The sequence below is a fragment of the Aythya ferina genome, assembly GCF_964211825.1.
Source record: "Aythya ferina genome assembly, chromosome: 11".
NCBI classification, from domain to species: domain Eukaryota; kingdom Metazoa; phylum Chordata; class Aves; order Anseriformes; family Anatidae; genus Aythya; species Aythya ferina.
The window spans coordinates 5880457-5903020 of NC_140307.1; the positions used below are offsets into that span (position 1 = coordinate 5880457).

Here is a 22564-nt window from a genome sequence, read left to right on the forward strand (position 1 = left end):
ATTAAGTCAGAAGAGGATTCACTTCTAACACATGCCATGGTCTCTAAAGTCAAAGCTAACATTTCCCAAGTAGCCTATCAGTTTAGTTTAAAGGACAGAGAATCTAAAGGTTAAGGTTTGATTAGTGTGTATTTTGTCACTTTTTTCTTAACATGTCAGAACTACCAAATTCCTTCCTGGTGTGAACCTACTGGTCTGACGGGAAAATAACTCCTGTTCTACTTGCGGCAACGCCTGCAGGATCAGCCCCTCCAATAAATAAATAAATAAATAAAAATGTAGCCCTATGTAGAGTACAGGAAATTAAATGGCAACTCTCTGTTTTCTGGTGGGACAACCTAGTTCTGGGAAGCAGAAAAGGTGCTTGTGACATTTCCATCGACTTTGCTTTATTCAGTTGTTGCTTGCTTTCCATGATGTGTGTTTCAGTGACTGGGTTTTCCTGACTGATCCATAAGGGAGCTGGGTCCTCATTCCTGTTCATGATTAGTCAAGGAACCAACCTTCAGCAACAGCTTATGTTTGAGCAAACATGAGTACATATCGCATCTTCACATATATGTTAAATCCAGTTATTTACACATTATATGGGTAGTAGACACATTTAGTCATATTCTATCAACGAATTTCTGTGATTCCATAATCTACAGTCAGCCAAGAGACCCACAAATTTTCTAAATGCCTTCTGGTCTTAGAGACATTAGAATGCAAATGTACATATTGTTGCACAGAAATGACTACCTCATATAAAAAAAAATGTTCATAACTTCCATGCTATACACTGAACAGATTAACAATGTAAAAAATAGCAATTTCCATGCGTAAACGGACACACAGACATGTATCAGTTGATATTCTTGCTTCGAGAATCAAATGAAAATTCTGAATAACGAGCTTGATTACTGGGGTGTACAGCAAATCCATATAACCCTCCTTTCCCTTACGCAGGGGCTAGGAAATCCTGCCAAAGAGTTTAAAGCAGGTGGACTACTACCCCTTTACCTCATTCTCCTACAGCCACACAGCCTCCATTTCAAGTGACCTCCAGTGTTAGCTATAACACTGCACTGTCAAGTGATGTACTTGCTTACCTAGTCAAATACTTATTATAGCGCAGTAAGCATTTTGTAAGGAATGGGAAACATATATCCTAATCCAGATAAATTAAAAGCATCAGCTTAACCTCAAATGTTTATTGCATTTCAAACAGCATTTATCAAAACAAAGAGCTCATTACAACATACGTAACTACTGGACCATCCAAAACCCTTCATTTGGTGTGTCTCCAGCATAAGAATTCATACAAATTATTCTGAAACGCACATATCTACATTAAAAAACAACAACAACAAAAAAAAAGGACTTCACCCTGTCTTCTGAACAGAAATCAGTTCAATGTGGAAAAATCTATAGAAAAAAATAACACTTAAAATATCAGTCTTAACTTCTGAATAAATAAACAACATTTCTGCAGTTGAATGTTTTCACTCAAATCAATGATCAGATCTCACATGCCTACTTAAATATGTCTGACTTCGGTACTTACAAAATAACAAAGACTACAGGATGATAAGCTGGATGATAGTCTAAAGCGAGACAATGAGGCATTGTTTATACAGAAGACTGAGAAACTGGTTTAGCCAAAGGGATCCGTGGACATCTATTGTATGTACAAGAAGGAGATTTACTGGAGATTTTATAATTTCTACAAGGCTCTTTCCAACTGACTTCATTAACTTGAAGTAAATCAAATCATGCAGAGATCTGGCTCAGCCAGAGAGACATGCCGGGAAAGAAATAAAATGAAGAAGAACAGATGCAAGATAAGCTTTTGAATCTTTGGCATTTTTCATAAACATTTTCAAGGTTTTAAAATCTGTATATTCACCCAGTTTTCCCCACACATTCACCTATAAATACATTATACATGTACGCTTCTTTATATACAACTATGTACATGCATGGGTACACAAGCACACGCACACACAAAGAGGCGTTTTTGTAGCATTTTAAATTGGGATACTCTTTTCCCTATCTTTTCACATGCAGCTGCACACAGCTTTACATGATCAAAACATGTTCTTTATCAAAGGGAGGCACCGATCTCTTCTCCTTGAGAGCCAATGATAGGACAAGCAGGAACGGCAAAAATCTGCACCAGGGATAGTTCAGATTGGATATTAGAAAAATTTTCTTTACCATGAGGTTAGTCAAACACTGGAACAGGCTTCCTAGAGAAGCGTTTGATGTCCCATGCCTGTCAGTGCTCAGGAAGCATTTGGATAATGCCCTCAGTAACATGTTTTAACTTTTGGTTGGCCCTGAAGTGGTCACACAGTTAGACTTGATGACCTTTGAAGGCCCCTTCCAACTGAACTATTCTATTCTAAATCAAGTCTATGAAAATATGCCCCTCCTAATTCAAAGACACAGAGGGACTTGTTACTTTGTAAAATAAACTTTTTTAAAACTCACTGAATCTGGTTAATAATCCAGTGGAAGATAATCTGGTGTTAGTTCTCCCCCAGATTCATGCAACAGGCCCACAAGATTGCATTATTGAACAGCATGACTCCATTTGGATCACCAATCCATAAACAAGGCTTTACACGTTTTACCTTTAATTAATAAGACTTCCAAAGTCTTACTTTGTTAAAATGTAACCTGTCTCCCAGGATTCCCTATTTCTTTGTACTATGAACCACGCCAGTGGATGCTGGTGTAAACACCTGCCAGGGAACCAAGCTCCAGCTCTCGTGCTACCAATGACTCGTGGAGGCAAGTCAATCCCACCATGTCCTACAGCATCTGAAAGACCAAGGGCTACATTCTCAATAAAACTGAGCAGGTTTACACATCATTCTGCATCAGTGTCCTCAGTCAAACAATATGAATAATGCTGATTGTGTCATTTCTATAAAGCAAAAACACAAGAGCTAAAAGATCAGTAAGCAATAAATCATTCTCCCTGGAAGAGAAAACTCTGTCCTTTTTCCTGTCTCTTCATTGTTCATTTCCCATAGAGTTTCACTTTCTGATCCATTTCTTGTGAATTACCAGGAAGGACTCCAACAAGAATCAGTGGTGGAACAAAGCCTGCCCACTATTGCACAACCACGTCTTCGGGCACCATGCACTTTTTCTGCACAAGCACTTGTTTCTTTAAGGCTATAAAAGTGTTTTTCTCTTGTATCTGTAGTGTTGACCCCTCTGGATTTAGACAGAAAAACAAGAGCTACGCTGAAAATACCTGATGAGATGGAATTATAAAAGGCAAGTCAACAGAGTCTTTTCAGGTCAGTGAGTTAGGATTTTCTGAGGTCTTTTAATCCTTTCACAGCAGAAGGTTATCATGCATCCATTGCCAGCAATGGATCTCCAATGAATCCAGTGTCCAAACAGTTAAGCTTAGGGTCGACTTCTCTTCTTGGAGGAAAAAAAAATAGAAAAGGAAAAAAAAAAAAAGGAAAATCCCACAAGTGCCGAATGAAATATTGAGATACTACTGGAGCTCTTCACTCTTTCTGCTAATTATGATAAAAAACTTTTAAAAAATGTACACTGCTTGAACAGAAGATGGGTATCAAAGACTTGTTAATTCAGAGCTTAAACCTTTCTAGGCACAGTGATTTAACTCAGAAAAGAATAGCTTTCATATCTTAATGTAAATCTGTTGGATATGTTAAAAACTGGTTCAGAGCATCTCCTCACATCAGCTCAGCTGATCTGCAACACTAAGCAGAATTATTTCTTTCTACATAAAACAGGGAGTGCTACCACATCCAGCTTTGCCTCTGCAATCAAAGACACACACACAAAAAAAAAAAAAGGAACGCAGTGGCAATATTCCCTCCCATACTCTTCCCCATCCTATGAACTAATTCATATGTTCCATCCTGCACTTTTGGGGCTACATCTCAGTGCCTAAAAGGCAGCCCATAAAGACAACTCAAGATAGGTGTTTATCAAAAACCATGTCTTCCATGAAAAAAAAGTCTGTGCAGTGATTATAGTGTTGTTCCGAACCAAGAGGAGGAGAAGGGGGGAAGCGCGTGAGCACATGTGGGGGGTACGGAGGGAGATGCTGCATTCCAAAATCTCACTGCATCCTATAGCGCACTTCGTTTCTTCCTAATGGGACTGGAGCTGCTGTATGGTTTCAATTCAGCATGCTGCACCTGTAAAAACAAATAGACATGACGTTTGCAGTTAGGTAACTTTAGCTCACTACAGTGTGTGTTAATGGCTCCCCAAGGACAAACCAAGGGAAACTAAGGAAGGTTCAAAAGTAATGAATCATTTTCTAAACACAGGAACATGGGGGATTAATTGCAGGAAGGATTTGAGAAGTCATGCATCATTTCTTGAAACGAAAATATTAAAAGCAGATTTTTCTAATGAGATACATGGGGTTCTACCTGATTTCAGCAACATAGGATCGATCTTTGGGTTTGTTTTGGTTTGGGAGTTGTTTTTCTTCTTCTGAAATTAACCTATAAGTTTAATAAACTTCTCTCAGGAGTTACAACTCAAGTGGATCCCAATATGCAGTAAAATGACAATCGTCAAAATGTACACAGGCCTTGGGATGCTGGAATATTTAATCATTTCAAAAAGGAAAATATTTTCTCAAAGTAACCTGGACAAAGCTGCCTCCAGCTTTCAAAACAATTTCATTTACAATGTAATACTTAAAACATGTGTGATAAACTGATGAGGATCAGGTAATCCCAACAGCAAATTGTCTGTTGTGTTACAGAAAAGTATTCCCACTGGAACCACAGGAACGTTTTGCTGAACATGCCATCTTTTCCACTCCTCCTCTGTCTTTTGTCCAGCACATGTGGGTTGTAAATGGCTAACATACAGAGGTATTTTCCAACTCGTTGCAGTACCACAGTGAAATGATGATGCATCAACAGCACACAGGAGGAAACAGACAGAAGGGATTTGGAGCTGCCATGGATGACTTTTCGCTGGAGGAGTGCGTGGCTGTCACACAGGCTCGCTATTTTTAGCACTAGTGGAAAACTCCTCAGAGAAGGTCTGTCCCATTGTAGGAACTTTTATCAGTCCTCCCTCATAGCAAGTGGTTATCATTTTCTTCAGAGAGCTCAAAGGTTTCCAAAATGATAGAAACCACTCAAGGAAATGTTATAAATGTAAATGTTAAATAAAGCATAAATAGAAAAGCAGCTTATCTTTAAACATAAACATTAAAAGGGCATATGCAAACCATCACTGTAAATCCAGTGCACTCTACAAGAGCAATGACCAAAAAAAAAAAAAATACACTCAAGCTTAATGTCTCTGTGATTATTCCTGTTTAGCTTTTTTCCTCCCACCAGTCTACAGAGAGATTTCTCTCAAGTTATTAGTGCTGCCATCAACCAATCTGGTGGCCTCTTGAGATAAATGTCACCACAAACCTTTCCAACCCTGTTTCTACCAGATGCCTCAACACTGCATGGAGGCAATTATTTTTCAGTCTCCAGCAGAGTAAAATCACTACAGGCGAGATTGTGATCCCCTTATTCACAGTAAGCAGCACCTCACTGTGAAAGTACCACAATTCACAGAGAAAGGTACAATGTCAGTGGGATCCAGGGCATCAGGATCATGGCCTGAGGACACAGATTCCAGTTGATTAAAACAAAAGAAAGAATTCTTTATGTCATGTGCTTCATTACCCAGCAAGACTATTTTCCTTCCTCCAAGAGAAATAAACAGATCTTGACATTCTAAAGGACTTATTGTTCAAATAATTTCCAGGAAGATAGGCAAGATTACTGAAGACAGTGTTGTTGTTTCAAAGAAATATGAAAAGAGACAACTGAAAATGAGGGAGGACAGATTCTGGCTAGATTAAAAGTTATAATTCCATAATGGTAGAAGATTGATCTCATCAACCACAGAGTATTTTAAACACATCTCAAGGCTTTCTCTAATGAAAAAGATGATCTGAGCATTGTCCAAGGACAGCCTGGAGTTCAAGGTGGGTGGGGAGGAAGAATTCTGAGGGACGGCTGATGTGAAAAAGCGTAGCAAGCACAAAGTCATGGAAATAATGCTCCCCACACTCCATTTTGAGGAAAGGAAGAATTCAGCAAAGCCTTTTGGATGGTTATCTCTATCAAAGAGACTATTTTTCTCTTCCCTCCGTACAAATATCGGAGCAAAAAGGTGACGGAAACCATAGTTCAGTAACCACGCTGGGTGATTTTTCAGATCATTTTTAAGTAGGTCTTTTCAGGATAATTTTTCTGCAATCATGCTTCTGACAAAGGATTTTGGCTCCCCTCTCTTTTAACATCCCTCTCACCCCCCACCCTTTGTGGATTTTCCCAATTCCTTATCTCACTTATTCAAAAGTGCAGTGGCATTGTATTCCCCAAGCAGAGCACCCAGCCGCTCTCAGTACTGCTTGCTGCCTCTGTTGGTGCTGGCCATTCATTACGTACCTTTTGAACATCAGATGGTACCCTGGAGAGGAAATCTAGTAGCTCATTATTATCGATGGCATAGGGATTTCTAAGCTTCTTAGTAAATTTATTTATGCCTAGAAAAAGAAAAAAGCAAACAAAATAATGCAACTCCATTCTATTCCTTCCCTTCTAAACTGTTCAGGCAAGGTGAAAAAGGAAAGAAAATTTCACAAGTAAAAATTAGTGTGAAAACAGTGCCTCAGACTTCAAGTCATGCACACGTTGCCTGTCATGTGGAATCATTCACAAATGCTTTCTGGAGAAAATAAGGGGCATTATTTAAAAATACATTTCTCTATTTTGGAGGTGATCCATTGTCAATACTGGAGAAAAAAAATAAAAAAGATTGTAGCATGCATTTATTCCAGAGGATAACATGGGGAGAGTACACCAATTTGCAACTGAGACTACTGTTAAATCTGTTGTCCTACATGAGCAAAGACATTCCCTTCTGCTGATACCCAGGGAGCTAGAAGGCTCTGAAAAGAATTGGACAGGATAAGTTTTCTTTTCTTCTACTTCTAAAAATAAAAGTTTCCTTTGTCACCATGTCTCAGAGCTTATCCTCTCTTTTCAGAACCAAATTTGACAAGCTGACCATATTCTGATGCTGTGTCAAACTGTGAAAACTTATCACGAGATTTATTTCATTTTAATCTTAAGGTGAATAATTTGGCTTTTTAACTGCAGCAACAGCACTCCCAGTGTTCTCCATGGGGTTGGATATACTTCAGCTGTCAGAGGAGATCACCAGTCTGTAAAGAAGATCCACAGGAGTGTAATGTTCATTTTATTGTGGAGCTCATAAGGTTTTCCCTCTCCTCTCTATGAGGAAAGGGAGGGATGAGCTGCCTCCAGCCAGCATCACCTCCATTGCATGGACCAGGATGAAAAAATGATAAACCTGATCACCCTTCCCAGCACTCCCCCTGCACCAGTGCACACTTTTAACACCCTGCTGCCACCACTTCCCCACTGAGAGACTGCAGCTAGTAACGTGGCTACCTAAAGGTGCAGTAGAAGAACAAAGTATCATGAAGCAGAATAAAACAACTAGCCCACTTTAAAGAAAGAAAACACACACGCAAAAAAAACATACATTGTTGCCTCTGAAAATCACAATAGAGCACTCAATCCTATCACACTCCTATCCAAAATCCCATACTAGTTTCCTTGAAAGTAGTTTAAAACGTGATGGCTGCTCCAGCCTTCTCCTCTCTCTGACATGTACCTGCTTCACATCTGAGATTCAGCTTTTAAGCCATATGCTTGTAGCAAAATGCCAACACAATTTTCTGTGTACCTGATTTTTAAAAAACAGAAAATACCATAAGGTCTTTTGAGGCCTTGCCACAGGGTAGTTGTTTAACACGTATCATATTTGAAGGCCCTGTCAGTCTAGATGATGTTGAACGGATGTAGAGTTCTCATGTACTCACCGTGTCCTCCATACCAGAACAAATATATTTTGCTACTGAACTTTTTTACTCCCAGCAATTTTTCTCCTTTCCTTTTGCTCTTTTTGTTTGATTTAATCCTTCACTTAATCCCCTGCTCTCCCCCGCTCCAGTAGCTTTTCACACTGGCACCTTCTCATTCCCTTTTTCTGCATCCAGGAGAACCAAGACAGCAGCACATGGCTGAGTCCAGGAAGGTGATGGGAGCTCCCTACAGCCCAGCACTGTGCCAGGGCAGAGCTCCATGGTTCAGTGAGGATTACCTGCACTGTTTCTGCTGTTTGACCTCAAGTCTGAGATAAAACATATCACCATAAATGAGACAGAAGGCCATTTGGAGATAAGGAAGGATTTCAGCAGCTGAAATACCATCTTCTTTTGTGAAAGACCACCTTACCCTTCTTCAGAATGCTGCTAGGCATTTTTTCATATTTAAAAGCTCCTCTTTTACATCATCCCCAGAAGGTGATGAATTTTCGTGCAATTCCTTTCTGTCCCCCGCTCCAGATTGATGTTCAGTGCCTCCTGCTGGACCACGGGCACACTGCTCCTCCTGACTGAAGGGGAATTAAGAACCAAAAGGCTGCATGATCAAGCCTCCATGGTGAAGCTCTTTAAATACTCCTTGCCCACTCCCTACCATTTCCTGTCTGTGTGCTCCAGCACCAGGAAGCTAATTACTTCCCTGCATAATAATAATAGCTATATTGCAAATAGCTTATCTACACTAACATGTCTCTTGTGGTGCTGCTGGAAAATTATAAAGAACCCTAAGAAAAGCTTAAAGCTTGCTTGATGTCATTCTGTAGATATATACTGCATTTATTGCATGCATGAGACACAGTGGAGTACTTACCCCAGATTAAAATAATGTACCTCAGTGGTATAAAGTACAAAATAACCGTTGCTGCTGCAAGGACCAAGCAGGCCAGAACAGAGAGGAAAGGCACCGTCCAGTTGAACGTGCTGTAAAGAACAACAATAATCTTACTCAATGTTTCTGCTCTGTACTCTGCTACCCAACAATAATTTAATGATTGCATTTCAGTGCTCGGCGTATTCAAATACACTGTACATTGCAGACCCTTCGGAAGGCAGATAAGCTGAGTCCTGCATCTGGGTGCTGTAATAGATTAAAGGTGGTATCTGAGAGGCAGGTATCATGATAAGGAGAGAGGATAGTCTCTGGAGGGCTCAGTGAAGTTGTTAGCCATGTAGCGAGTTGTTTTTCATTTCTTCTTATACACGTTGCACTTGGTTACACATCTCTGCTCACCGGTCAGCTCTCCATTATTCATGAGCAGATTATCTGATTTGGAGACAAAGCCATGCCACAGGTGCAAGTCATCTGAGCTGGCTCTGCTGGGCACAGTGGTGATGACATGAGATGTATGTCAATGCACAACTTGAGTGTAGCAGGTAGTCAGAATCAACCTCACTAATAATTTGAATGGTTTAATTACAACTGACAGTAAACCTTAAAAGAGCGGAGACATTTCTTTGCATAGCATTAGGAAATAATGTTCTATATAAATATATCTTAATAGTTATACATTTGCTTCCATTTCCTCACATCTTCATCAATTCCTTACTACACTGTCCGAAGGAGGCTGTCTTAGATTGGTGGTAGTGTGTTAGCATCAGTCTAAGCCTTTACACACCACCATTTCTCCCAACGGGAGCACTTTCCAAAGGCTCAGCCACCATGATCATTCAGACTTCTGAAGCACAAAACAAGATTTCTTTTCACCCAGACCATTCATATATAAGCCCAGAAGGTACTTTGTCAACTTGTTCCCTTGCAATATGCATCTCCATGGTACCACCAAACATTGAGATACCTGGACTACATGAATGCCAATTAGTTTGTAGGTGGATTTACAGATCTGGGCATCTGTTTCACGCAATCTGCCTGCTAACTTCACATCATGATGACGGGGAGTAGGAAGAAGAGAGAATGAATGTGGACCACTCATCAGGCTATAAAATAATATGAACTTCCCTTGACAGATAAAATTAATAGGACGGGAAAAAGAATTACTTTTAAGCTTCAATAGATGTATTAAATATTAAGTAAAGATAGGTGGGAGAGGACCCATCATTATCAATCAACGTAGCTTAAGTTAAAAAAAAAAAAAAAAAAAGAAAAAGAAAAACAGCTCAATTCAGTTAAACTATTAAAACTCCCTATGATTGCATAACTAGAGTGACAGACGGAAACTGTAGCACAATTCAGTCTGTCACTTACAGAAAACTTTGGTGGCAATTTTTTAATGGTACATTACTGTTGAGTTACAATGGAATTCTTCTGAAATTACATCGGGCCTCCACATTAATACCCAATGTGTTCTCTAAGACCATTGTTACCAAAATGAATACAAGAATTAACAGTGCTTAAACACTCTGAGTCTTCCTGCCATGCAGCTGGATAGAACAGTGCCCTGTTCATAGACTGGAATACATCTCTGGGCCACTTCCACCCCAGCTGGGGTGCACGGAGTGGAATCACACCACATGGGTTTGCTGTATTTTTAGTCTGAACCCAGCTCCTCATTAAAGTGTCGTTCAATCACAAACCATCACTTTGTGTTCAAAACAGAAAACAATGTGGGTCAATTAAGTGCCAATAAAGATTGGGTTATAAAAGTTTGTGTGTGTTTGCATGCAGAGGTTTTTTTCTTTCTTTCTTTCTTTTTTTCTTTTTTGGCTCTTCACCCTCTTTCCCTTGCAGGGTCAGGAATACCCTATGTGCCTTCCATGGTGACAAGACCCAGAAAACTGCCTTTGGGCTTCCTCATGGCATCAGCAGGAAGTAGGGAGCAGACAAAGTGGTAGAAAAGAATATCGATGTACTAGAAAAGGAAATCAGTGACTAGTAACCTCTGTAACCAGGGCTGGGATGGCGTGGGAAAGGCAACGCCAAACATCAATGCCTACCTACTTTCTTTGGGGGAAATGCAAAGAAAAGCCTGATACTTTTGAGCCCACACCTTCAAGAAGTATTCTCCTAGCATGACTCTGAACCTTATCACAGATAGACAAGATCAAACATCTGGGCAAACGGGTGAAGGTGAGAGCTACACCAGCACAGCACATGGTTTCTTCTCTTTATGTTTTGGAAATGTTTTTGGAGTAAAAGACACCCTAAGAAGAAGAAATGATAGTACTGGCCAGGTTCTCCTGCTCTACCTTGGTCATTTTTGGATCAAGAAATTCACCCCACCTTAACTGTCCTCACTCTTCTTCATTGCAAATCATAGTTAAGCAAGAAAAATCCATCACTTACTTTTTAATCCTCTCTCCAAATGATGCAATTTCTTCTAGGATGCTTTGAACAGCTATGATGACCTTTTGGACCATTTGGATTCTTTCAATTAATCCTTTTTTTTCAGATTCCTTTTTAAAAAGGAAAAAAAAAAATTACTCAGTATATGCTAATTTGCTAACATGATCACAGACATGTGGGGAAAGTAAGAGATTCCCAGTATCATCGATGTATCCATGAACCCGATCGTGAAGGAGAGAAAACCTACCCTGGATTTGTTACATACAAAGAACATAGAGGCATACAGTTCCTCAGTACATGTGCTGAGGTTTCTTCATCTTCTAATACAAATCAAGAGCAAGATTTCAAACCAGGCTTTCAAAGAAGAACCCAGTTGCACATCAAACCAGAAGAGGTGCTGAGCACCCCTGAGTCCAGCCGACCTCAAGGGGGAGTGCTGGGTGCTGACTGGGTGCTTAGTGCTCCTTGAGAAAAAGGATATTCTTATGCAGAACTTTTGAATATCACTTTTCTGAGCTTTGTAGACTCCCAACAGCCATGCTGTTTTCTGTATATAAATTAACAGAAAGATACTGATACAACTTTTTTTTTTTTTTTTTTTTTTTTGAACATTCTGTATACACAGACATTCTTTTACTGGAAAAAGAAAAGTATCAAAGGGAAAAAATGACATTTTCCTTTTACAGCAACCATCTCACAACTTCATTTCTTACTGCTTATTTTAGGCAACAACATTACAGGACATTACTACACATGTGCAGAAATAAAAAGGAAGCACAGAATGAATTAAAAATCAAAATGACTTAAATCAGCCTTGGAAATCAGTATACAATTATCAGCATTCAGCATTTCTTTGCCAGCAATCTAACACACATACAGGCATGCAAATTGGTGTGGTTGCAGATATTCTAGCAAGAAATCAGCAAAACATTCACTTATTACAAAATGCAGAGCCCTGGACACTGATTTTACATCACTTTTAGACTCTACAAAACCAGCTCAATTTAGAAGAAAAGAAAAAAAGAGAGAGAAAGAAAATTTAAGTTGTGTTTTAACCCCTCAGTGTCCAGGGAGGGGAGATGCTGGTACAATGCAAGTCACACCCATGTTCTCCATGGTCCCCATTGGGCAGGGCAGAGGAAGGGGTGGGTGAGAGTAAAAAGGACCAGAGATGTTCACATCAACACTGGCTGAAATTTTGCCTTTGCATTGTGAGCCCATGATATTTTGCTGTGCAGGAGAGAGGATCAGAGGCTAGTTACAGTTGCAACAGGCCACAGAGGTGAAGCCTCATAGCTACAGACTTTTTTGCATTACCATGCTGTGAGAGGGTCTACATGCATCTGAGACAGGGCACGGCACTATATCTATGTGTGCTAAAATAACATATGAACCATCCTTGGATGCTAAGAGCCAGACATGACAGCATGGCCCCTGTAACCCTTAAAAGCAAAGGTTTGAATTACTTACTGCACATTTATCTTCACAGTAATTTTTGAGCTTAAAAAGCCAGCCAAAACCACCATGGAGTTATCAAGCTCCAGACATTTGAATATTTGCCTTTAGGTTGTGAGTGCGTGCACAATGAATAGAAGCAAGATTTTTAAATAATCACACATTCGGGTGTGAAAATGAGTATTTTTACATTAATAAAACAACCAACAAAAATGAAACCCTTCGGGTGTGAAATAACCCCATAACAAAATAAATAAATAAATAGTTAGTTTACGTGAAAATAGCACCAAAAAGTCATTTTCACACAACTCCAGTTATAACCTTGTTAGGCTTAAATGTAAATGACACATTAGGATTATTTTTAACTATTCCTTCACTAGAATGGTGCAACAGTCGCTTAGTCATAGTTGGCTTTTATGCAGCAAACTTGCAAGTAGAAGTTTAGAACAGTTCATGGAGAAGCAGCCAGTGGGAATTTCATTCTATCCAAATTCAGACAGAGGGGTAAAGGAACTGTTTCAGACAGTGATATTCCAGGGCAAGCCTACTCTTGCTACCCAGAGCTACAAGGAAGATCATCTAACAACTCTATCTGCATCATGCTGACTTCATTTACACATCTTTGACTGAGCTTGGAAACATAGTGATAATGCACTTTAATCAATACAACATAACTTCTGCTGCAGCCACCAAGCTGACTAAAAAAAAAAAAAAACAAAACAAAACAAAACAGAAACCACCATTTCACAGGATACAACGACAATTGTATGCATATCTTTACCTAGCATGCACAATAAAATCACTTTTTTTTTTTCTTCAAATTATAATAGAAAATATGCCTAACCAAGGAAAAGGCAGTCTAGGACTAGACAGTCTTATAACTGAAATCAGTAATTGGGCAATAAAATGGGCTACCACTGCCCATGCACTAAGCATAGCACTGTCTGTGCAAAATGATTTCAAAATTAGTCAATGTCTTTTCTTTGTTATTTTTGTTTTGTTCTGGAAGCCTGAAGTCTAAACACATCCACATGATGATTAGGTCACCAGTCAAGCAGTAGAGAAGCAGAGAAATGAAGTACGATTAATGGGATTTTCCAAATTATTTAGGTTTTTGGGTTTTTGAGTGCCGCAGATGCTTTCTGAAGTCAGTACCTCACACAACACTGTCAGAAGCAGTAAGAGTGTTCGTAGTCCACAAAAAAGTCATTGCTCCATTTATTACCAAATGGGCAATGCCACGCAGAAGTCTATTTTTGAGCATTACCATACTTGTGGAAGATGTAAAAAATAATCGTAAATTCATCTTCCACTAAAAACACTTTTCCTATCTGTGCAAGGTCCCCCTCAACCCAGACAATTTTTCTCCATCCTCCTGAGAAATCATTCTTTCCTGATTTCATTTGGACTCAAAATGTTATGCTGCTTAAAAACAGGTTTTGGATACCCATGGTTCAAAACCACAGCTCAGTATATTTTCCTTGAATTAAAAATAAAATATCCTGCCTGTTTCTGGCATTTTTTTCTACAGCCAGTCATGAAACTTCCTTTCCTTCAAGGCCTTTTTCTTCTTTATTTCTTAGCTGATTACAGCACTGTGGGTGGACCAAAACTAGCCTGGAGCCTCTGGGAAAGAATTAACTCCATCAAAATGAACTTACAACTGAGAATTAATTATATAATCAGTGTGCTACTTCAAATCTTCCTTGCATATCCTGATTTAAGAAACCTTCATTTCTACATTAATTGCCTGAACAAAAACACAAAAGGGGTCTTACAAAAGATTAAGCTTGTCAGGAGAAGAAGGAAAAAAAAAAAAAAAAAAGCCAAAAAGCAGCAAATTCAGAAATTAAGTCTTTTGTGTCCACTTAATGCACATCAGCTTGAACTTTTACATGAAGACACAAAATTGCTCTGCAAAAACTGCTTCTAGATTTTTCTTTCTGAAATACGTAACAGTTAACAAACAGAACATGTAAATGCACACAAAGAGTTACTACAGTTCTGTGATATCTTTTCCCTTTCCAACAATGCTGTCCTGCTCCCAGATGTTCAGGGACAGTTGCAAAGAAAACTCTCACATGAGTGCAAAATTGATGCACATTCAGTGATGGAGACTTTGAAAGTGTGTGATACGTGGCCAGGAGAGGACACCTCCAGCAATTCATGACTGGTGAGCTACAGACTACAAGACCTACAGAGGAAGAGACTGTATTTTAGTAAATTACCAATTATTTGCTCTGCCCTGCAACAGAGACCAAATAATGCTAGTTATTGAATCTACTCTGGGGTGAAGTATTCAGTACTGAATTAAAAACATGGATGGTGGAGCTCTACTACTTCTTGTGAACATTTGTTTCCAGGATTAATAGTTGTCATCTATACAAAAGCTAAAAGCTGTTCCCTTTTTTTTTTTTTTTTTTTAATTCATCCTCCAGATTTTCATTTTTTTATTCTGGATATATCCAGAACAGTAAGCAACAAATGCAAGAGAAAAAAAAATAAAATTCTCCTAAGTGCATTTTTGATGTATACTGCAAATATCATATGCACATAACTAACATTTCAGGTTTGAAGTTACGAAGTTACTTAAAACTTCTAAATACTTCACTTGGATTTCATATAAAACACTCTCACAAAAAGAAATCTAGCATGCAATTTTCAAACAAGTGGTATTCATCAGCAAATTTTTGGCATGCCAAGGGAAACTCAATATATAAAGTTGAAAAACACTGGGGGCAAGGACAAGGAATAAGGGGAGGAGAAAGAACAAACAAGGATACAGGGATTATTGTAAAAGGAGGAAGAAGGACACAGGCAAACAAATCAGGATTGAAAATTTAGAATATTTTCAGGAATAGGAAAAATTACTCCGCCTAGCTTGGGCTGGCCTAGCTTTCAGGATTAGCTTTTTTACAGTAGCTATTCCACTATGTTACCACTGCTAAAAGCACATTAGGGCAATGTTTTGCCAGGATTTATCCCTTGTACTGGATATGAACTCCTCAGTGTGTTACCAAGGAACAAGACTGACAGAAAGGGGAAAAGAAAAAAACTCAGGCGTGCATGCTTTTTTGCTCCACTATTCCTCTGGGTTTTGAAAACCATGCTGTAGTTATTTAGAGAAAAGGAGACCTAACTGAAATTGGATTTCACTTGCAACTTGCTCTGTGCTCGACTGCAGAACTCCAAACTTGCCACTGTCTGGCAAAACCCATGCCAAACATCTTAAGGCCAAAATACTTGTAGATGAAGAACTTCTGAAACCAGAAAGATTTTATTGGCTATAAACAGCAGACCACTGTCCTCTATTGTCTGCAGGGAACCGTTCACTAACAGCTTCAGTCTAGCAGCAGAATGAAGCTCTTGTGGGAGGTGGCAGCCATGGAGTGACAGACAGTCTCTTGGTAGCTAAAATGAATTCCAGGCAGAGCTTTGAAAATAGACACCACAGCAACCTTGAACTGGATCCTGCCTTCGGTGGGAGCCAAGGGTGGCTGAAACAATCCCAGCAATCTGCCTTGCTGAGTCACTGTCTTGCCCTGTGTTGTGATGTCTGCTGCGTGTCAAGGAGGGCTTCTCGGCTCCTACAGGGGGAACGGGCACACAGAGAGGATGGCTGCCAAACTCTGAGCGATTGCCTCGTGCAGTCCCAAAACTGTGCATCACAGGATCGTTTTGTTTATTAACACCATACTGCAAATGTGCCTGCCTGGCTGTGGAAATTTAGCGAATCTGAGTGTACTTGAAATAATTACCAAATAGAGGAAATGCAACACATACAGGTCAATTTATGCTCTCAGTTAAAAAGGTGTGAAATCTGGAATAATTCCACCAGAGCTAATAGAATTACTTCAGACTGATATGAAGGAGAGCACCATCAGCCTTAAAAGAACATATTCCAAATGCAGGGCACATCATCCTACAGCTAAGTCTGGGGGGCCACTGGCAAAACAGCCAAAGACAACCATCTCATGCCTTATTAACAAATGCTCATGGAAAACATAGCGCCACACTTCCTTTGCTCACGTTAAACAAATTTCATATATGTGCAAAGGACCAGAGAGTCTCCTAAGCCAAACAGAGTTTAAGATTCTGTGGAGAGGCTTAAATCATGGCTCTGTTGCTTTCCCACAAGACAGACGTGAAATACAGAGGGTTTAAGATGCATTTTCTGTACTCGTACACATTTGCATAGAGATATAAACCCAGAGTCTGGCGATACAAGTCTTAAAGCAATATCAACAGTCACAACAGAATAAAACACCATTTATGTGCACAATGACTAAAGAAAAAAGTCATCATTCACCGTTTATCTAAAAAAAAAAAAAAAAAAAAAAAAAAAAAAAAAAAAAAATGGAAGAGGGAAAGAGAGGAAAAGAAAACAACTTTAAGGAAAAATTTTAAAAAAGTGCTTTCTCCTGGAAATACATGAGACATAAGAACAATCGCACAGTGGTTAGACTTAAACTACTGGATAATCATCTATAATCTAGGTAATGATCTTTAGCAATTTGGGGTACAAGAGGAAGATAGACCTATTCATACATCTGCCAATTCAAAAGAAATTTTAAAAACATTTTAAATAGTCAGAATTTTTAAGGGACAAGAACTCCCTAAAGCTTATGAGCTCAGCCCGGAAGCCTGATTGGTGCTATTTAATATTCCTCCAGAGATTTAAAGAAGTTAGAGTGTTAGTTTATCTACCTGCAGGGAAAGCAGAAGAATTTTAGACTGCCTAGGGCTGCTAAAGTTTATATTTGAGGAGAGCTATGCAACAGTGCCTAGGATATATGGAAATCTCCCTGGCCCCCTCCCTGCCTTGAATTTCTCTATCTTATCACTCCCATACCTATGGATGGTTTGACTGCTGGTGGGCCATGATGATGAGACAAGGATGTGCCAAGGTATAGGGTGCCTACAGATCACAAAAAACGCCACAATGTAAAAGAGAAATAACAGACCCTATTTCTCCCAGTTTCTGGTACAAAGGAGACTTTGCAAAGATGAAAGCATAACCAGAGCAATCCCTGCACTCTGGCGTAACCAGAAGTTGATTAGGTTAATAAGAAGCTTGGAGAAAGCTCACAGAAGCCATAATTGTGTCTTAAGTGATATCTGGGAACTTTAGCTGATATAGCTGCAAGACAGGACAATTGTGTGTGCTTAGAAGTGCGTCCTCCAGCGTACCTCATGCAAGCAGCAGAATCTGTCCCATAGTATTTATTATAGCTGATGGAGAAGCCTAACTTATTCATGGTCTGTACGATGACTTGTTAGGAAACAGTAAGAGAAGAACCACAAAGAGTCCACTGAACAGAAATCAGCAACTTAAGAGAGTCCACACCTACACAAAAACACACCTTGTTTTGTTTTTTAATGATGCCATCTTGGCCACAATTTTGTGAAGAAGGTGGGTCAGCCTTGTTAGTCTGAATGTAACCTTTGTATTATGGGGTATTTTCAAGCCTTTACCATCATTTTTCTTCAGTAATCTCAATGGGAGATGTTGAAATATTATATTGCAATTGTGGTATTGAAGAGAAAAGAAAAAAAAACTAATGAAATTATTTATACTTTCAGGGAAGAAAACAATGAGATGATATTGTCTTGTATGACCTTTCCTAAGTATGGGGATATAGCATCTTACGCAATAGACTCTTGGTTCATGTTTCAATTACTGACCTTTACTGTGGAGAAAATTAATGCAATTTTCATCGTAATCCACCCATACAAATAAGATCCATACGGAAGGTTTCCACATGCTGAATCTAACACAAATGGAAAATGTCAGCTGTTTGCTACTGGATGAATTTGATTTTAATTTGTTCAGCTGGAGTCTTTTTGAACTGTGCTGATAAAAGTTTGTAAATTTTTGTACCTATTTTTGACAGAGAATTTCGTGTATTAAAAATACTGAGTTTTTCTTCTTTGGGGATCCCACACGCCAAAAAAATAGCCATGAGGTACTAAAAATTTCTTGTAAGTTGCCAGCTGACTTGGTTTGAAGTCACAGTGTCATCTAATCCTTCCCTATTACACCCCATTATACAAGCATGGCTCTTTTGGCTCATCACTGGATGGAGACCCTCCAAAACAAAACAGGAAGTGCTGTTGATTTATTTTTGTCTCTGATTTTCTTTTAAGTCAGTTACCAAATCTGGAAATAGTAGTAACTGTTCCACCACACTATCACCTCCTATTTCAGAGGAAATGCAAACTTTTATCCAGACAACTTAAGATCACAAGAAGACTCCAAAATTCTTTCCAGTCCGGTGCTATGCTACACTCATTCAACAAGGTGACCACCTGCTCTTGAAACTTTACAGTTGTTGTCAAAAAAAGAAACAACAACAACCAAAAAAAAGTAAAATAAAGTAAATAAAGTAAAATAAATAGAAATGCTCTACAAACAGATGACTCACGATTTAAGCTGCAAGCAACTATACCTTTCTACTGGCGGGCAAAAGATATTTCAGTGATGTAATTTTAAAACAATCCTTATTCAGACAGTCTGACAGACCCCAGAGCTGACAGGACACAGCCTGAACTCTACATCCAAGATGGCACAAATCCGAGAAGGCATTCATCTATCCAGCAGCTTATGCCAAAGGGACACATCTCTCTTATCTTTTACAGTCCTCCATGATGGTATTCAGAAAGGACAGAGAGGGAACGAATGGAGGAGTAGGCAATTAAGCCTTGTCATTTAAGACAGATAGTTTAGGTGGAGGGAGTTAATCTGCTCTTGGGTTTTTTGAACTAAGCATCTGTGTATTTATAATTTGTAAACAGTTCGTCTCTTAGAGGGTGTGTTACAATTCCCAGAAGCATGGTCTGTTATGTCTAACTTGCAGCAGAACCCAGAAAGGCTATGTGTGCGACTATTTTCGTACAACACGATGATAGGAAACAGAAACAGTGACCTTGTATACTACAACCCAACTAACAGATTTCAACTTTAGGAGTTCTTGTATTAGGGAGGAAAAAAATACACAGACTTCTTTTTAAAGTATAGTTGTCTGTTTAAACGTTGACATTGCAATGAGATAATGTCATAAAATTACATTTTTCTTACACTCCCTAGTGAGCATTGGCCACCCTCAGACTTGGAAAAGTCACTTAGAGTAACCTAATGTACTTAAAGATGCAAGTCAGAGTGCACACAGGGTCTAGCAGTGGTGCAAAGGGAACGTACCCAAGACAGCATGAAGACATTAAGGCAGTGCTACAAAGCGTATGACATGGGATACACATAATGGCTGGCAATTCTCTAATAATTCTATGTCTGAATCTCATAGACACATAACACTAGTACACAACAAATACAAGTTATGAATTATCATTGCTGTCATAGTGGGATATAAAGCATTATCTTGATCAGAAAGCCTGATGGAGGTGTCCACTGTGAGTTGCTTTAATTAATTCTTTCAGCTCTCTATTTCTAAGGGCCTTTACTGCATGAAAGGGGCAATGTTGATTACAGCAAAAACAGCTGAGCCAAACCATCGACAGTTCAACATTGACTCTCAGGATTTTTCCCAGACTACAACACTTGGTCAAAATAAACTAAAAAAAAGAAAACGATAGTGGAGTTGTTTAGCAGGGGGCAAAAATGCAAAGTGATTAGATCCATACTTAAGTGTCCCAAATGAATTTATAGAGAGAACCAAAGTCACAAAAGTAATAGCCAGGGTAAATCTGACCTAGAATATTTTGGTTTACATCAATTAGTCTGTTGCACATCACAGGCAGAGGACTGTGTATGTTTTTAATACATTTTTACATGTTTTTCCACCTCAGCACTTGAAAGTAAAAATACTGGAAAACTAAAAAAGAAAAATGTAAATAGGATTGGTTCCAGAGGATAAAGATTCACATTTAAGCATCACACAGAAAATACAGGCTCAATATATACTGGCATCTAACACTGAGTACCCACAAAATAGAAATTATCAAGTTTTAGAGGGATAACATTCCTTTGAAAATAATTCAACTTTCATTTATCAACTTCTGCTTAATTTCAGATATTGATCCATTTAGTTGACCAATTTTACAATGCAAAGAATTAAATATAAATAAGAGCATTTAAATCATTATTGTGCATTGCAAGAAACCTGTAATTTAACTGGCTTGTCTAAACTTCAGTTTATAACTGATGGGTTTCTGGTTGTTCATCAAAATATAACAACCGCAGAAGAGCAGGTTAAATTCAAATAACTATTTCCATCAATTAGTCTGCTGAGCTTCAATTCAAGCGTCTTTGACTGAGAGTTAAGGTGCACTTGCTAACTGTGGTATTGATTTCCTTCTCAACAATCAACAATTTCACTTTAACACTCTTAAAACAGAATATTCAAGAAGATTTTATTAACTTAGTATGCAATTTGAAAGTTTCACATTGCCTTGTGAACATTTTCTTCCTAACAGCTAATGTTTCTTTGCATGCTGTTGCTCGTTAAATAATTCCTCACCTTTTAGCTCTGAAGTATTTATAGATTATCAGATCCTCCTTCACTTACTTATGTTTTTTCAAGCTGTATACATTAAATTCTCTTAATCTTTCTTCATATGTCATGCCCTCTAATCCTTTTATCATTTGTCACTGTGGTTTGATAAGGTTGAAAAAAATCCAATGAATTTTTCATAGTGAGAAGAATGAGTAAGTATGCTCTAATAAAACGAGGAACAGGCCTTGCCAATTCCTATTCTTTCTACATTTCAGCCAACAAACTAAAACCATTTTTTCCCAGGCTTTAACAGAAATATTGAGAAAACTCTAAGCTGTCCTCCAGAAATCACAGCAATTCTGGCCTACAAGAATGGAAATACTAAATAATTTGCAGTAAGCCATCAGTGCAGACTGCATATCAAACACTCACAATGGAAGTGATGAGGGATTTTATGTACTTACCTTGTCCACCCATAAGCATACAGACACATACGTGAACATGTGTTTTATGATTTCAAGCACACAGCAGATTCAAATGCTCAGACTAAAATGAAGTTCACAGGTCTCATACAGCTAATGCCATTATTGAATGTTATACAAACCAACCAACCTTCTCAATCTTTAAAGTTTGCTCAGCAGCAAACTGGAAACAATTATTTTCCCAGTTAATACAGACAATGAATGGAGATCTCACAGAGATAGGGCGATGGGTTTGTGCTCTCCCACTTTCCTTCTGATTCTAGCTAACATACCATCATGAAATATGCTTACCTTATCATCCTCATCGTCATCTTCATCCAAGCCCATAAGATCCTGCAAAAGCAGATGCCCACATTAGAAAACATTACACTTAATTCTCAGTGGCAGGCAACATTCAAAAAGCTTATGATACTCCCACAACGTTTCATTACACAGTTTTCTCTCACTTCTATTACAAGTCATTAACACACCCACCACTTTCACCTTTCAGAAATAATGTTTTGTATTCAAGGACTTTTTTTGTGATGGCTTGAACAAAGCATGCAATGCCCTATACAAATTTTAAGTCTACATAAAGCATTAGTGGTTGTGTCCAGTAGTTTGAAGGCAACAGGCTTTCAAATTCATTGCCAACTTTAACTATCTGTAAACAGCTTTGTTCTTAGTCTGACAAATGAACCAGTCGGAATGTCAAGGCTGAGGACTCTATACTCAACTTGTTCCATCCTCACTGCTACAATGACTGCTCCCTCTCTTTAGGGCCATTACTGAAGCATTAGATGGTAGAAAATACATTAGTATAAACATAATCAATCTCATGAATCACATTCAGATTTCTATGCCACATTATTTTCTCCCTTTAACTTCTGTGCTGACAGGTAGAGGAGAAAACAAAAGACTTGGCTATGGCTTGAAATTAGGAGCACTTGGCTTTCAATTCAGGTATTTT

The 22564-nt window shown here is 38.7% G+C and overlaps 1 protein-coding gene across 8 annotated transcripts in view; it reads right to left on the reverse strand.

Annotated features, from left to right (window-relative positions):
* Positions 1 to 1178: 1178 nt before the first annotated feature.
* The window catches only part of MCTP2 (multiple C2 and transmembrane domain containing 2), a 122330-nt gene continuing 100944 nt past the window's right edge, over positions 1179 to 22564 (reverse strand). For all 8 annotated transcript variants that reach the window (XM_084532643.1, XM_084532641.1, XM_084532646.1 and 5 more), the window contains 5 exons: positions 21907 to 21948; positions 11229 to 11338; positions 8799 to 8908; positions 6462 to 6559; positions 1179 to 4178 (listed from right to left, as the gene is read on the reverse strand). In XM_084532643.1, coding sequence (XP_084388769.1) covers positions 4110 to 4178; positions 6462 to 6559; positions 8799 to 8908; positions 11229 to 11338; positions 21907 to 21948 — 429 coding nt within the window. In that variant the 3' untranslated portion in view covers positions 1179 to 4109. The remainder of the gene's footprint in view (positions 4179 to 6461; positions 6560 to 8798; positions 8909 to 11228; positions 11339 to 21906; positions 21949 to 22564) is intronic.